At 33.6% G+C, this 15,023-nt stretch overlaps 1 protein-coding gene across 1 annotated transcript; it reads right to left on the bottom strand.

Annotated features, from left to right (window-relative positions):
• Positions 1-128: 128 nt before the first annotated feature.
• LOC113404311 (zinc finger protein 829-like) lies at positions 129-8,206 on the bottom strand. Its single transcript, XM_064220176.1, has 8 exons — positions 8,001-8,206; positions 7,544-7,653; positions 5,773-6,490; positions 5,046-5,248; positions 3,610-3,735; positions 2,813-3,007; positions 550-763; positions 129-294 (listed from the first exon to the last, which is right to left on the bottom strand). Exons 1-8 carry the CDS (start codon positions 8,094-8,096, stop codon positions 211-213), a joined length of 1,746 nt encoding a protein of 581 aa, XP_064076246.1. The 5' UTR covers positions 8,097-8,206; the 3' UTR covers positions 129-210.
• Positions 8,207-15,023: the final 6,817 nt, after the last annotated feature.

Genomic DNA, 15,023 nt, shown 5'->3' with positions numbered 1-15,023 from the left:
GACCTCAATTTATGCCTAACATTGCTTAGTTCATTCATAAAATTATAGATAAAAAACGTGCAATGTATAAATACTTATAACGAATTGCAGTTCGGTCTCCATTATCATATTATTTAAATAAAAAACAATTAATTTTTCAAACATTTATTTCAAATGTCATTTTGACATATCAGTTATCACAGATTATATATATATTTTTTTTTTAAATCATCAATAATACAAAGCTGAAATCTCTTCTTCCAACTTTGTCTTCTCACAAACTTGTTTTAAATGCCTGTTCAGTTTATTGGTACCCTGAAATTGAAATAGTTCGAAACTTTATCTTAAATTTATACTTTCTAAAAATCTTACAGACTACTGTTTAGTTCTTGGGGTTTAAGCTTACTTTATATAAAATTTCATCAAATTCGGTTCAGTGTTTTGGCCGTGAAAGCGTAACATTCCAGACAGAGTTACTTTCGTATTTATAATATTAGTATAGATAGATTTATTTTATTTTTTAACATATTTTGGTATAAAGTATAAAAAAATGTTTTTAGAAGAGCTCACCTTAAAGGTGTTACCACACAAGTGACAGATCGCCATTTTGATTTCGGGCTTCTTGTTATGTGTGCCAATGTGCCTCACGAGGGACTTCCGACTGCTGTAACGAGCTGGACATAGCGTACAGGTGTAGTCCTTAGTGGACGAGTGGACTGTTTGGATGTGGGACGCTAGTGATCTTTGATTCGGGCACACTCTGTTACATATTGGGCATTCGAATCTGAAAAAAAAAAAGATAGGTGTCATATGAACGCAGTGGCTTTCTATGGGACAATGAAATAAATAAACATCGTTTGAGAATATTTTTATGGTAAATATTTTTATTAAATATACCGTCTATGGTTTATGGTTTAAAGAAGTTTATTTCCAAAAAGAACAAAGTTCGCTTACAAAGGAAATTTTAAAATTATAACTACAATTAAGATATTACAAATAATAAACAGTAGTGATATCAAACAAGATCAGTGAAATCCTCTAATATATGGGTTCTTAATCGTTTTTTAAATATATTTAGAGATTTAGAATTGACAACACTTAGAGGCAAAGAGTTATTCTAGATTAAAACAATAACAAAACTGTAGTGACAAGACGAGATTTGCCGCGAATAATGGATATCTTTATTTTTATGCGTTGTATATTTATATTAGTTACAAAATATTGCTGATGTAATGTTATCTACAAAAATATAAGGTTCGATAATATTATATAAAACCGTATATAGTGGAAAGTGAGAAGAGAAATAAATCAAAAGGTCGTCTGGAGGAGGCATTACTCATTTTCCTTACGTGATGATTTCTATCAGTTCACTCTACTGTAAGCAACTTAAAAGATCTTCTTTCGAATTCATCTCTATACTATCTATATAAATTTGTAGTCTGTCTGAACGATCAATTTTTTTTATCAAATTTCGTCAAAAACATTCGTGTTATGACTCACTGATATCAGTTTTACCAATTTTGAATTTTTATCTGTCTGTTTGTATGTTCCGCTATAACTCAAGAACGGTTGAACCGATCTTTATAAAAATTGGTTTACAGTAAGAACATGTGATTGCGCAAATGATAGACTATACTACTATATAAATGTATAGAGTCTGTCTGTATAGTTTTTTTTTTGAACGAGTTACAGTTGAGGCGGAGGCAGAGGCCGATTAAGTTTGTCGCGAAAATTCTTTTTCCTTTTTAATTTGGGGTTCGTTTTATTTATTTTATTATTTTCACTATTAATTATCCTTTTATTATCTTTAATGTTGAATAAATATTATTATAAATAAATTTTAAAACGCAAACAGCCTTGGTCGACCTGACATCACGCCATTTCGGAGTCAATAAGGAAACCATCGTGAACCGTGAAGTGACGCGGTGACGGAGTGGTTAGACAAGGGAAATGGTGCATCAGTCGTCCAGCTACGTCGAATCTGAATCAGAATGGCACAGAGCCCATAGAGAAGTTTACCCAACGAAGGTAAACTAACTAGATTCCGACTCTGCAAAATTTATACATCCTTCCTGGGTGACGGTATCCGTTTCTATAATAAGATTCCACAGTTATTTTTAACATGTCAAGAAACATTGATAAATAATACATATTACTCAATACAAGTTGATGTCTAGGCGGGATATAATAATAATAACATAATCAGCCTGTAAATTTCCCACAGCTGGGCTAAGGCCTCCTCTCCCTTTGAGGAGAAGGTTTGGAGCATATTCCACAACGCTGCCCCAATGCGGGTTGGTGGAATACACATGTGGCAGAATATCGTTGAAATTAGACACATGCAGGTTTCCTCACGATGTTTTCCTTCACCGCCGAGCACGAGATGAATTATAAACAAATTAAGCACATGTAAATTCAGTGGTGCCTGCCTGGGTTTGAACCCGAAATCATCGGTTAAGATGCACGCGTTCCAACCACTGGGCCATCTCGGCTCTTATATGTAAATTTATTTGTAGATTACTGACATAACTTTAACTTTAAGCTGCTTCAAGTTTAATTCAACACTGTTACATGAAAATATCTTAAGTTCTCTAATCCCTCACTCTCATCATCCAATGGAATGGCGTGTCCGATACGACCGAAGAGTTCCAACGGCTGTGCGTACTTCCCTTTCTTTAGAAGTCCAGCCTCCGTGCTGTTACTGAGTTTGAAACCAGAACCTCGGGATATCTAGCAAGTAGACCTATGAAGCAGTCGATTTCAGATATTAAACTAACCCAACCTAACTCCCCCCCCCCTAAAATTTGGGAATATTTATTAATCAAATACTCACAAAGTCTGCTGATGATTCATAGTATTCCGTTTGTGGGCCAGCAGACTCTTCTTGGTGGCGTAGCCCACCCCGCAGGTGCTGCAATGATACAGCTGCCCCGCCCCCTCGTGCGTCCGCTTGTGCTGGGTCAGCGTGTACGGACTGCTGTAGCTCGCTGGACATTGCTCGCAGTGGAATTTTCGTTTTATGTGCTTTCTGGAATGTGTGCGAAAGATTTCATTTCAATTAAATGTTGAATGTTAATGACATTTTATTGTTTTAGTTATTTTATGATACTGGTAGACGGACGAGCAAACGAGCCACCATAAGGTGGTCACCATCGCTTCTAAACAATGTCGCTGTAAGAAATATTAACCATTCCTTACGTCGCCAATGCGCCACCAACCTTGGGAACTAAGATGTTAAGTCCCTTGTGTCTAGTTACACTGGCTCACGCACCCTTCAAACCGGAACACAACAATACTGAGTACTGCTGTTTGGCGGTAGAATATCTGATGAGTGGGTGGCACCTACCCAGACAGGTCTGAACAAAGCCCCACCACCAAGAAAATGCCATTCCGAAGAGTAAGCCAGTGTAACAGTCACAGGGGACGTAACATCTTACTTCACAAGGTTTTTGGCACATTTTTAACGTATGGAATGGTTTCTTACAGTGACAATTTCTATGAGAGAGAGATGGGCTCCATTATTAAACAGCAATTTGCCAGCCTGCCTGCCTAATTTGACTAAAAAAAAGTCGCTTTACAATTAATATCCCTATAATATTTTCTTCAAATACCATAACCGAGTATGCTTACATCATATGTGTGCGTAGAACAGCTTGGTTGTTGTAATTCTCACCGCATACCACACATGACAACAGACGACCGCCAGCTTTGCTTGTGTGAACCCTCCTCAAGTGCTGCTGTAAGCCGTTCGCATCCCTGTAAAAAAAGGAGCTAAATCAGAACATCCGTCATCAGATTGTGAACAAATGAAATATTAAATATTAATCCTTTTAAGTATGTGGGATGGAAGATGACATACATCACTTCCTAGTGGAATGTGCCCGGAATGCAGCCCCGAGACAGGAGTTGATGCGACGTTTTAATGTAAATTTATGGGAAGTTTAGCCGAGATGGCCCAGTGGTTAGAACGCGTGCATCTTAACCGATGATTTCGGGTTCAAACCCAGGCAGGCACCACTGAATTTTCATGTGCTTAATTTGTGTTTATAATTCATCTCGTGCTCGGCGGTGAAGGAAAACATCGTGAGGAAACCTGCATGTGTCTAATTTCGATGAAATTCTGCCACATGTGTATTCCACCAACCCGCATTGGAGCAGCGTGGTGGAATATGCTCCATACCTTCTCCTCAACGGGAGAGGCCTTAGACCAGCAGTGGGAAATTTACAGGCTGATTATGTTATGTTTATGTAACATATACGGGTAATGTTAAAATAATATGTATATTAAACTTTAAGAAGTTATCAAAGTCATTTAATTTATCGTGAAACATGATTAAGACAGCATTAATATCATAGCTAACTTTATAAATGCGACAATGATTACTACGCGTTCAGATCTGTATATCGTCTGATATTTAATCTGTTTACATTTTACAAACGACATCCGGTCTATATCATTTTCGAGCTAAGGACTCCCTTTGGTTATTTTCTTAACAAAGTATGAATACTCACTGTTGCGTCATAATATACAATGTACCTGTGACGTCAACGCTTTAAATGATACCCCTGTTTGTTTTTTTTTTTTTTTTTTTTTTTTTTTATGTTAGAGGTGGCAAACGAGCAGGAGGCTCACCTGATGGAAAGTGACTACCACCGCCCATGGACATCTGCAACGCCGGGGGGCTTGCAGGTGCGTTGCCGGCCTTTCAGGAAAGAGTACGCTCTTTTCTTGAAGGTTCCTAAGTCGTATCGGTTCGGAAAAACCGGCGAAAGCTGGTTCCACAGAGTGGTTGTTGTGTATAATAATACATGCCGTTTTAAGACTACATTCCGTAATGGTGGAAGCTTTCCTAATATCATAATAGTTCTATAAAATGTCAATTCAAAAGATCTTGTAAATGAAAAGCCTACTTGAATAAAGTATATTTCGAATACTGAACCCATCGTAATAAAGATTCCATACACGCTATCAGGAGCACTTAAAAGGACATCGAGTACCTATGACCTCCCTACAAGCGCTGGCAAAGCTGTTTAAGATCAAGAAGGTTAAGATCTGGTTAACTCACTTAAACAAATTCCCGCAGAATTGACAGGCTACGCTTTGAACATTTCTCTTCACACAAACGTGTAGCCTCTTCGCGCGGGGCTTTAGACTCACGCCACACTTGGTGCACTCGTAACGCTCAGCGTGTCCCGCTGTGTGGTGACGGAGCACTGTTACCGTTGCGAAACGAAGAGTGCACGTTCTACATTGATACTCACCATTCGACTGAAAATATTCATTTAATTGAAATTATGGCAGACTGATAATAGGGGCATCTGATAGCTAGTGGTATCCACCAAATAAAATCTATCCATTGTAACGTCAAATGCGCCACCAATATTGGTAATTCAAATCTTACGTCCACGACGACCTCCGTGGTCGAGTAGTGTGTACACCGGTTTTCATCATACGCCACTCCGAGGTCTCGGGTTCGATTCCCGGTCGAGTCGATGTAGAAAAAGTTCATTAGTTTTCTATGTTGTCTCGGGTCTGGGTGTTCGTGGTACCGTCGTTACTTCTGATTTTCCATAACACAAGTGCTTTAGCTACTTACATTGGGATCAGAGTAATGTATGTGATGTTGTCCGATATTTATTTATTATGTTTGTAGCTACACTGGCTCATACACCCTTCAAGCCGATACAAAACTACCGATTCAGTCAAGTATATATTGCCTGTAAATATTTCACTGCCTAACACCTTTCACTTGAGAACGCTTATTCTAAGTTACGTGTGTTTGTTTAACTTACTTCCTCATGCCTCATCATGTGCGTTTGATATGTGTCTTTGAAAAGGAACCCCATTGCACAATTGTAACACTTAAATTCAGCTTCTATATACTTCTTCTCTCTTCTATTCGCTTCTAGGGCTGCTTTCTGATCTTCTAGACTTAAAACTATTTTTCTAAAACATTTCTTCTTTGTTCTCTTTGATTTCTTAAGTTTAATTTTATTTAAATCATCATTAGGTTGATCTTCATTAGCCATATTGATTGTTTCAACTACTTCTTGATCCCCTTCATTTATATCTACATTCACTTCATTATTCGTTGCAATAATATTTAAATCATCATTATCATTATCGAAATCATTAATATCATCACAAACTTCATTGAACTCATCATCGCCTTCATGACATTCATTTACAGCATCCGTTGCGTCAATAATAGCATCTTGTCCATTTTCATTTTGCTTAACATTATCATTATCTTCTATAATGTTTGGTTCAATTAGATTGTAATCATTATTTTTCCTATCAACTGTATCGTATTGAATAAAATGATCATTGAAGTCATTTTCATTATGAAGTTTCACATATTCATTGTCATTGTTATAATTTGTACCGTCAATGAAATCGTTATTGTATGTAAAATCGTATGTTTTATGCATTTGATATTCAATGCAATCATCGGGACATAAAACATGGATTTCTAGATTGCTCCTTTGTAAATTTAATGTGCCCTTTTCGCTGAAATTTTAAAGATTAATCAGTCAATCACGATTTGTTAATACATTTAGCTGCTCAACCTCGGGTGTACTGGGAGAATTTCATCAAACAAGGAATTTTTCTATAAAGCCCCAGATTATTTATAATATTATGTGCTTAAACACAGCCGTTTTGTTTTAATGGTTTAGTTTGGTAGACGTGTAAATCAGCTACCTGATGGTAAGTCCTTAAATAACCAATGCACCACCAACCTTGGGGACTAAGATGTTATGTCCCTTGTGCCTGTTACACTGGTCCACTCAGCCTTAAAACAGGAACACAACAGTACTAAGTACTGCTGTCAGTAGAATATATGATGAGTGGGTGGAACTTACTCTGACAACCTTGCAGGAAACACTACCAAGTATAACCAAGTTAAGTCTATGATATTTGACTAAATCGACTTTTATTTTTTATTTTTTTAAGCTTACTATGGGATATAATATACTCTATTCTCAGTATAAATAAGTTATTATATAATACTTATATAAAACACAACACCATTACAATTTGCCTGCGATGTGTGCTGTTACAAATAAACTTCCTTATTTATCATACAATAATTTGCTGTAACAGTTTACCGAGTCATCAAAATCTGATAAAGCTTGCTTATGTATAAATTATAAGAGTTCATTAGTTATTATTATATACATATACACACACATACATATTTAATCAAATACATACACAGTTTACAAAGCTTTTTTATAAAAGAATTTTGATATTTTGTTTTCATTGTGGTTTTCTTTTATTTTGTTTAATGAACTGATGTTAGTTATGGAAGAGTGAGTCCGTTAACAAGATTCTTATAATTACTATAAAGTTCTAAATGAATATATTTATATTTAAACATATTTGGAACTCGGGAATTTGTTGGTAAGACCTATCATGTCACAAAATAAGAAAAAGAGTACAGGATATCTCTTGTAAAATCTTGTAATTAATTCAATGAAAAAACATAGTATTGTTTTAACGGTTACCCTCATTAATGAGTATTTTTTAAAAAAATAGATCGAATAAGAGCAATGGACTCACCTGAATAATACCGGGTATTCTAAGCTTCGTTTGTAACATATCGACTTGAACATAGACAGTTTGTTTAAGACGTGACAACAGATGAAACATAGTTGCGTATCAGGACACAACTGCAACACAATAAACATATTTACTAAAATTATAAATACGACAGTAACTCTCCATTTGTATGTTGCTCTTTCACAGCCAAACAATTGGATCAAATTTGGTATGAATCAAGCTTGAACTCCATGGAAAGACATCGGATACTTTTTGCCTAACGACAGACAACCAACCACGTTATTTATAAATTAACTAACTACGAGACAAATTACTTAACATTTCTTGGATTTACTGAGCGGGTGCTGAGTCAGTCGTGTGGCAATGGGAGAAACTGCGAGCAGTTCTCGGGACGTGGTTGTAGATTTAGGGGAGAAATAAAGATATATTAGTAATAAACTAATTAAATATCACGTACAGGTATCCCGACAACGTCTCTATATTTTTCTCGTGTGTCTTCACTTACTTCTTTATTGACTGTACTGTGGCAAATAAAACACAAAAATGAAGACATTTGGTTTATTTGCCCTTATTATTTAATTTAAAAGACATTAATTATTATTTCTAAGTTGTATTGTTTATTTTTGTTTTGATCACTGATTTGGAGAAAATGACATTCGTGTTCGACAGTCGAAAAACAGAAACACAGATCATCATCAACTTTTAGTCATTTCAGTCAAAAAGTGACCTATTGAAGGAAATCGAGGCTCATTTTAATTATTTTATGCCTGAACTTTATGTTCTAACATACTAACTTATCCTTAGGATCATTTGCTAATTATTTTTCCAAATATGAAAGAAATATTATATAATACAAATATAAATTTATTTATGGTTAGAAAAAAAAAATAACGTGTCTATGGTTAAATACTTAGTGCCGTTGAAATATCGATGTCGATATTATATTTATTTATTTTTCAAGGGAAACAAACATTGAAATTTGAAATTTATTTTTAACACATATAGCACTACAATTGCTGCGGCTTTATCAAAAAAATATTTCAGTACGATCAAGAGCAATTCTAAACATATGCAATATAATTTAAAAATATGATAGAAAAAATCGATATTAATAAAATATGACACGCAACCAAAGCTTTTTTATATCTGCTCCTAAATTTTTTTAATGATATTTTAATTAAGAGAAAAGACGTATTAACATTATTATGTATAATCTTTTAAGATATTTTTGAAATGTCCTTAATAAATTATGATTTGTTAATTCAAAATTAAAACGTAATTAAAAAGATTTTTATAAGATGTGTTCATTTTCATGTAATTACTTTAAAAATATTGCTACTTAGTTATGGAATTGAGTAGAGTGCTCTTCATTAAACTTGTCATCTCAAGTGCTTTCGATTTGTAAGGTTTCAAACCGAAAAAGTCTATTGAGTGGTTAATCGAAGCTTATCACAATTAATGTAGTGATACAATTGAATCAATCTTTAAAGAAAATTGAGATAATTTTGATATTTCAAATAATTTCTTAAACGTCGATTAAGATACATTACTAATCATCAATATGAAACTAATGTGGACTTTTTAAACAAATATAAAATATTTCCGATTTAGAATATCGATATCGACAATTAAACACTGCTAGACTGTCTAGTACCTCACGCACTCACGCATGTCGTACGTCAGGAGGATACTTTTTGTGTCTTCAAGCAGAAAATTATTAAACATTTCGTTTCGACATCCATCAACCGTTCAAGAGTCGAATTGAGGAGTTGCGGACTCCAATGTGTCAATATTTCCTATGTTTATGTGTAGTGCGGAGTTTTTCGAAAATTCGATTTGTTTAAACTATATTCGCATAAAGTGATTAAATTAATATAGAAGTTAGAACAGATCTGTGCCGTACATAGTATATATAATTGGACGTTTGTGTCCTGCGATTGTTGTGCGAAAAAAATATTTATGAGCTACGAAAGTATTCGACCTTTTTCGTGTTTCAATGGATTTGGCAACAAACGACGCCGGTAGTCAAAAAATGTATACATTTAATTTTATTTGATGAACAATACAGAATTGAACATCGGCTGTGAGCTTGCTGGTATGTACCTATTTTACTTTAATTTAAAAATAAAAAAAGAGGTTCTTTATAATGTCATGATCTGAGTGAACTATAATTATCGTGGACTGGCTGTTTGTAGTACGTTTTAATCTAATTAAGCTGTATCAAGTTACTAGGTTGGTTAAAAAATAGGTCTTTTCGTGTTTAACAAGATTCCAATAAGACTACATTTTTTGCAGTATTTTATGTAGAAAATGTTTCGTTTAACTATCTCTTATATGAAACTTATTTTGTATTGCTTTATTATAACAGAATAAAAAATATAATAAGCCTAGCAGCTTGCCCATCATAAAATAATATTAAAAATAATTTGAGTTAAGCAGTGATACTAGTCATTAGTTGAAGGGGATCTACAAAAGGGACATAATATCTTGAACATAGTTAATTTTTTTAACTGTGTAATGAGTGACTTCTTGTTAATGTCTAAAGTGACCATTTTCATAGATAACTCTTGCTTCTTTTCCTTACTATAACAAATAAAAAAAATGATGACTTATCAGATTACAAATAATTAAAAACATAAAATATTTGCATTTTTTTAAACTGCTATTATTACAATAATATAATTATTAAGTATATAGTAAATAAAAAATATATAGTAAATAGTAATATTACTGTAATTAAATAAAATAGATAAAAAATTACAATTAAGGGAGATTACACTATTTGATATTGATATATAGATACAGAGGACAGATTAAAATTAAACATTTTTCTAATTATTTATTAATAGTGACCCACCCCGGCTACACAAGGTTGCAATTAATAAATAAGCAATATTATATGACATGAATATAATTTATGCACTATAGTACCTGAGGAATAATGTAGCTTTTCACCAGCAAAAATAATTTTAGAAATGGATCATTTGTCCTGAATGGTATCCCCTACATAAAAATAAACAAATTTTACCACTTTATAATATTCCTATATATTGTAGGCTAAACAATGTTTGTCAATGTGTGTGTGAATAATCGTCTAATACACTCTAGGGCATGTTTGGACGGTGTGTGTTTAGTGTATACATATTGCCGATCCAACAGATTATGTCAATGATCAATCAAAATTAAAATATACTTTATCTAATTTTACAATCAGTTTTGAATTGTCATTTTTATTATTAAAAGTATATTCTACTCTACCGAGACTAGATACTGATTCTTCTCGATAGAATTGAGATGTAGGATAAACAATGTTTCTTCTCGATTCTACCGAGAAGAACCGGCAAGAAACTCAGTATTTACTCTTTCCTAGCATTTGAATTACAAAGTTGTGTCAGTTAAATACAATATAATATCCTGCCTGAAAGTCAACAATAAAAGCTCCTCGCTTGGCAGAATCGAGAATAGAGTTGGCAACTTTGTTTGTTTTAAACCATTGTAAAACTATGTCTATACTACAAACTCATTGGTTCTGTTGCTTTTTTAAATGTTTATGTATTGCATTGCAGTGATCCAATTTGAGTAAGCCAGTGTAATAACACAAGACCGCTTAGATCGTACACTTAGTAGTGTATTAGTAGTAAAAATTAAGAGCAAATTTATTGCAATGCCTTCTGATAACAGTGCTTAACCAATTTATATAAAACTTACACAGGAAGATGAATTGTGGTTCAGAGAAGGTTTTAATTATATAATATTATTGAATAAATAGCTTCACTTTTCAGTTTCAATAGTTTTTAATATTGACTGTTATGTGAATTATGTGTTCTTTTATAAAATTATTAATGTCTGTGTGTTGTCATTATTGTGTTTAAAAATTCTCTTAATGCAACAGCTGTTTATACAGATTAAAAACAAAACAAGGAATTTGTATTTTTTTTTTTTAATAATTTGTCACTAGTTTTTTTTTTTGGCTTTTATTTGTGCCAAGAGGGCACAGATTAATTCGCCAATGTCACGTGCGATAGAGAAGACACGATAGAGATTGATCGGTGCGGTCGAGATTACAGGCTTAATTAAATTTTGAAGGCATAACAGTAGTAGAAGGAATTAAAAACCCACAACCTAAAACAACACAATAATAAGAATTAGATAAAAAATAATTGCTATTTAAACACATAAGAACAATCACAAAACTATTTACTTAATCTTATTACGTTCAATATATTTACTTAGAAATTATAAAATGTTCGAAACACAAACATTAACAAACATTCAGCATTAATAGGGCGAGGAACTTTAGGAGGGAGAATTTTCACTGGTTCCTCTCTGTCTGTCAGTGGTGGTGACTATAAAATATTTAGGCTAATATTTGACCTGCTTTTGTGTTACAAATATAAATAAAATATGTTCATGTTGACAATTCGTTCAAATACTAGTAACAGTAAGAGTTAGAACTAAAGTTCGCTGCAGCGATAAATATTCATTATGTCTAATCAAACGATTAAAGCAAAGCGCTAGATCGCTTATATTGCATAGTTTCTCGCGACCATTACGTCGTAAGCGCCGGAATTACATGGCGCTTACGCTTTTGTGTGTGTCAAATAGTACTCCAAAAGCCTGTGTTGTGTTACAGATTAAAAATATCGCGATTTTTAATTGTATTTCATAGTTAATCATTATCGCGTCGGTTTTAGTTATCTACAGTTGTTTCTTGTTATGTCATCAATAAAAATATCTAATATATGAAATTGATTAATCTGATATATATAAATAGACATGAAACTATTTTTTTTTTAAAGATATAAGATATCATATCTTTAGTACATGATAACGGTGATGGCCCAGTTGTTAAGAGACGAGAATTTTAACGATGACTGAATTGAATGTCACTGAATTTGAGTACCGGGAAGGACATAATTTACTACAATTTGTTTTTAAACTCAGTACCGGGGAAGGGCTTAGACTAGACAATTTTTTTTTTTATTTAAACCTCTCGATGATGTAAAATGGGGGTGTTTGTTTGTGTATTAAATAGTTTTTTTTAATTATACGCGGGTAAAGATGCAAGTTCTAAGTAGTATATAATAATTTAGACCATCGTTTTCGGCAGGCCGGTAAAAATTGTGTTTGTACGTTGCACTTTATAATATTAAAATAGGGTAGGTACATAACCAATTTTCCAGTAATACGTTTATTGCTCGAATGTCAAAATTAACGTTAAATATCTTTTCAATATATATATTTTTTTGTTTTGGCTTTTCTTTTGTGCCAAGAGGGCACAGATTATATCGCCAATGTCATGTGCGAATCTTTTCAATATATAAGCGTTACACTTACTTACTGATTGTCAAAAATCAACCACCGGTTAGGAAATAAACATCTCGGACCCAAGAAGAACAGGCGAAAGAAACTCAGTCGAATTTTTTTTGCCGTATTGTATAGTTAGTTTTCATATAATAATAATATTTGCTTTATTTGAAATAACCTGAAGGCGAGCATGTTACTCCAAAGTCCTAAGTCACTTGTTTTGTAATATCCGTTAGCACACAAACGCGGCATACCGATTCGTTTAAATTTTCAATTGTATATTTTTGGTCATTTTTTGGGATCCTGAAGTTATGTCACAATATCCTATTCTCCTATACAAACATTACATTAGCAGCCTGTAAATTTCCCACTACTGGGCTAAGGTCTCCACTCCCTTTGAGGAGAAGGTTTGGAGCATATTCCACCATTTACGTGGATACTCCAATACAAAAGTCGAATTAATATCGGCTGCATTACCCCAACGTCGAAAGTATGGCATTCTACTCTAGAGGTACAGAGATTATACTGTGGAAATAATTAAAGTATACTACAACGTCAGACAACTATCTATCTTTTTACCACGAAGGCTGCAGAGCTGAGTCTACTAACCATTGTAGATTTCTCAAATCGTCATATATTGAAAAATCTATTTCTGTTTAGAATATTACAGAACAACCATTTCGTATTTATTACCTAAAGGATGTGACAGGTCATAAAGATAAACGAGGAAGAGCAATGGACCAAGAATATATCCTTGAGGTATCTTTACAGTAACCGAGGCCCCAAGCGATATCTTTCATTTATATCAACCACCCGATTGCTAAGATACTTAATCAGAAGAGTGCAGTAAAGTCTAAAGCCGGAGACTACCTTAAATGAAGTAGCTTCCTGATCAAAGTTTCGAGTTTTACACAATCAAATGCCTTAGATAAATCACCAAACATACCAATGGCATTCTGTGGTTCAGGGAACGATTAAGGGAACCGGTGTGGCATCTTTATAACAGCACCAGCATGATTCTGGTTACACTGTAACAGGAAACTGCAGTCGTCCACGCTTAAGATTTGTTATGATGTATATGTATACATAAATGGACATTTATTAGTGATTCATCATAAATTGTGTCTTATTATTTTATCTCATTCAAATATTGATTGATTTATCGTGTTTTATGAATCACTAACACCGATAACTCCTATCGGATATATAAATTTTATCAATTTAAATTTATAATGTTATTTTTATGAAAACAATCATTTAAATTTCGGTGATGATTCGGTACCTTTCAAGGGAGACTAGGTAATTGCAATGGCATAAATGCACTCCATGTTCTTGCTCTCCCAACCTGGAAATAGTTCAGATGTAGGGCGCAAAGGTCTTTATATCTGAGACTAGGGTAGGGCTGTTCTTCAGGCTGTTACTGAATATTTATCGACGGGAAAACCGAGTAACTTGTTTTTAATCTATTTGAATTGTGACCTCGAAGTCTACGGTCTTCTAAGCTAGCGAATAGACCAACTATACTTCACTGAAGATAAAAGTTTGTGCTGATGCATATTTCTACAATTATTCTTCACAATTATCTTTGACAAATCCAACTCAGGATAAGAGGAATTGACCTTGTAACATTTGAAACGAATTCACAATCATTGTAAGTAAAGTCTGGTAGGGCTTTGAGCATATTCTACCGCCAAATAGCATTACTTAGTATATTGTGTTCCGGTTTGAAGGGCGAGTGAGCAGTTACTACAGGCATCTTAGTTCCCAAGATTGCTTTCGCATTGGCGATGTAAGGAATGGTTAATATATCTTACAACGCTGGTATTAATCGGTTTTACCATCTGCATTTGCCGGTTCCTACGTATATATCGGAGAAGTAATCGGGTTTACAGCTTCCATCGCAGTGAAACGCAATCAACTTAAAGAATCTTTATTCGTTATGTTAACAATTTATTGTCTTTTCACAAAATGTGTCAATGCAATATGGCGTTGCTATGACAATGCCCGTTTCTAACGAGTCCTCTTCGAATGAATCAAACGGATATTCACAACTACAGCTTTTTATAATAAATTAATGAAATTACTGCAAATTAATTCTTAAAATATAGTTTAATATTAAAAGTGAATATCTATTTGGTTCTTATTATTAAATATAGCTCTTAATTAATTACAA

The sequence above is a fragment of the Vanessa tameamea genome, chromosome 31 (assembly GCF_037043105.1).
Source record: "Vanessa tameamea isolate UH-Manoa-2023 chromosome 31, ilVanTame1 primary haplotype, whole genome shotgun sequence".
Taxonomy (NCBI): domain Eukaryota; kingdom Metazoa; phylum Arthropoda; class Insecta; order Lepidoptera; family Nymphalidae; genus Vanessa; species Vanessa tameamea.
This window is presented reverse-complemented; position numbering and strand designations above follow the sequence as displayed.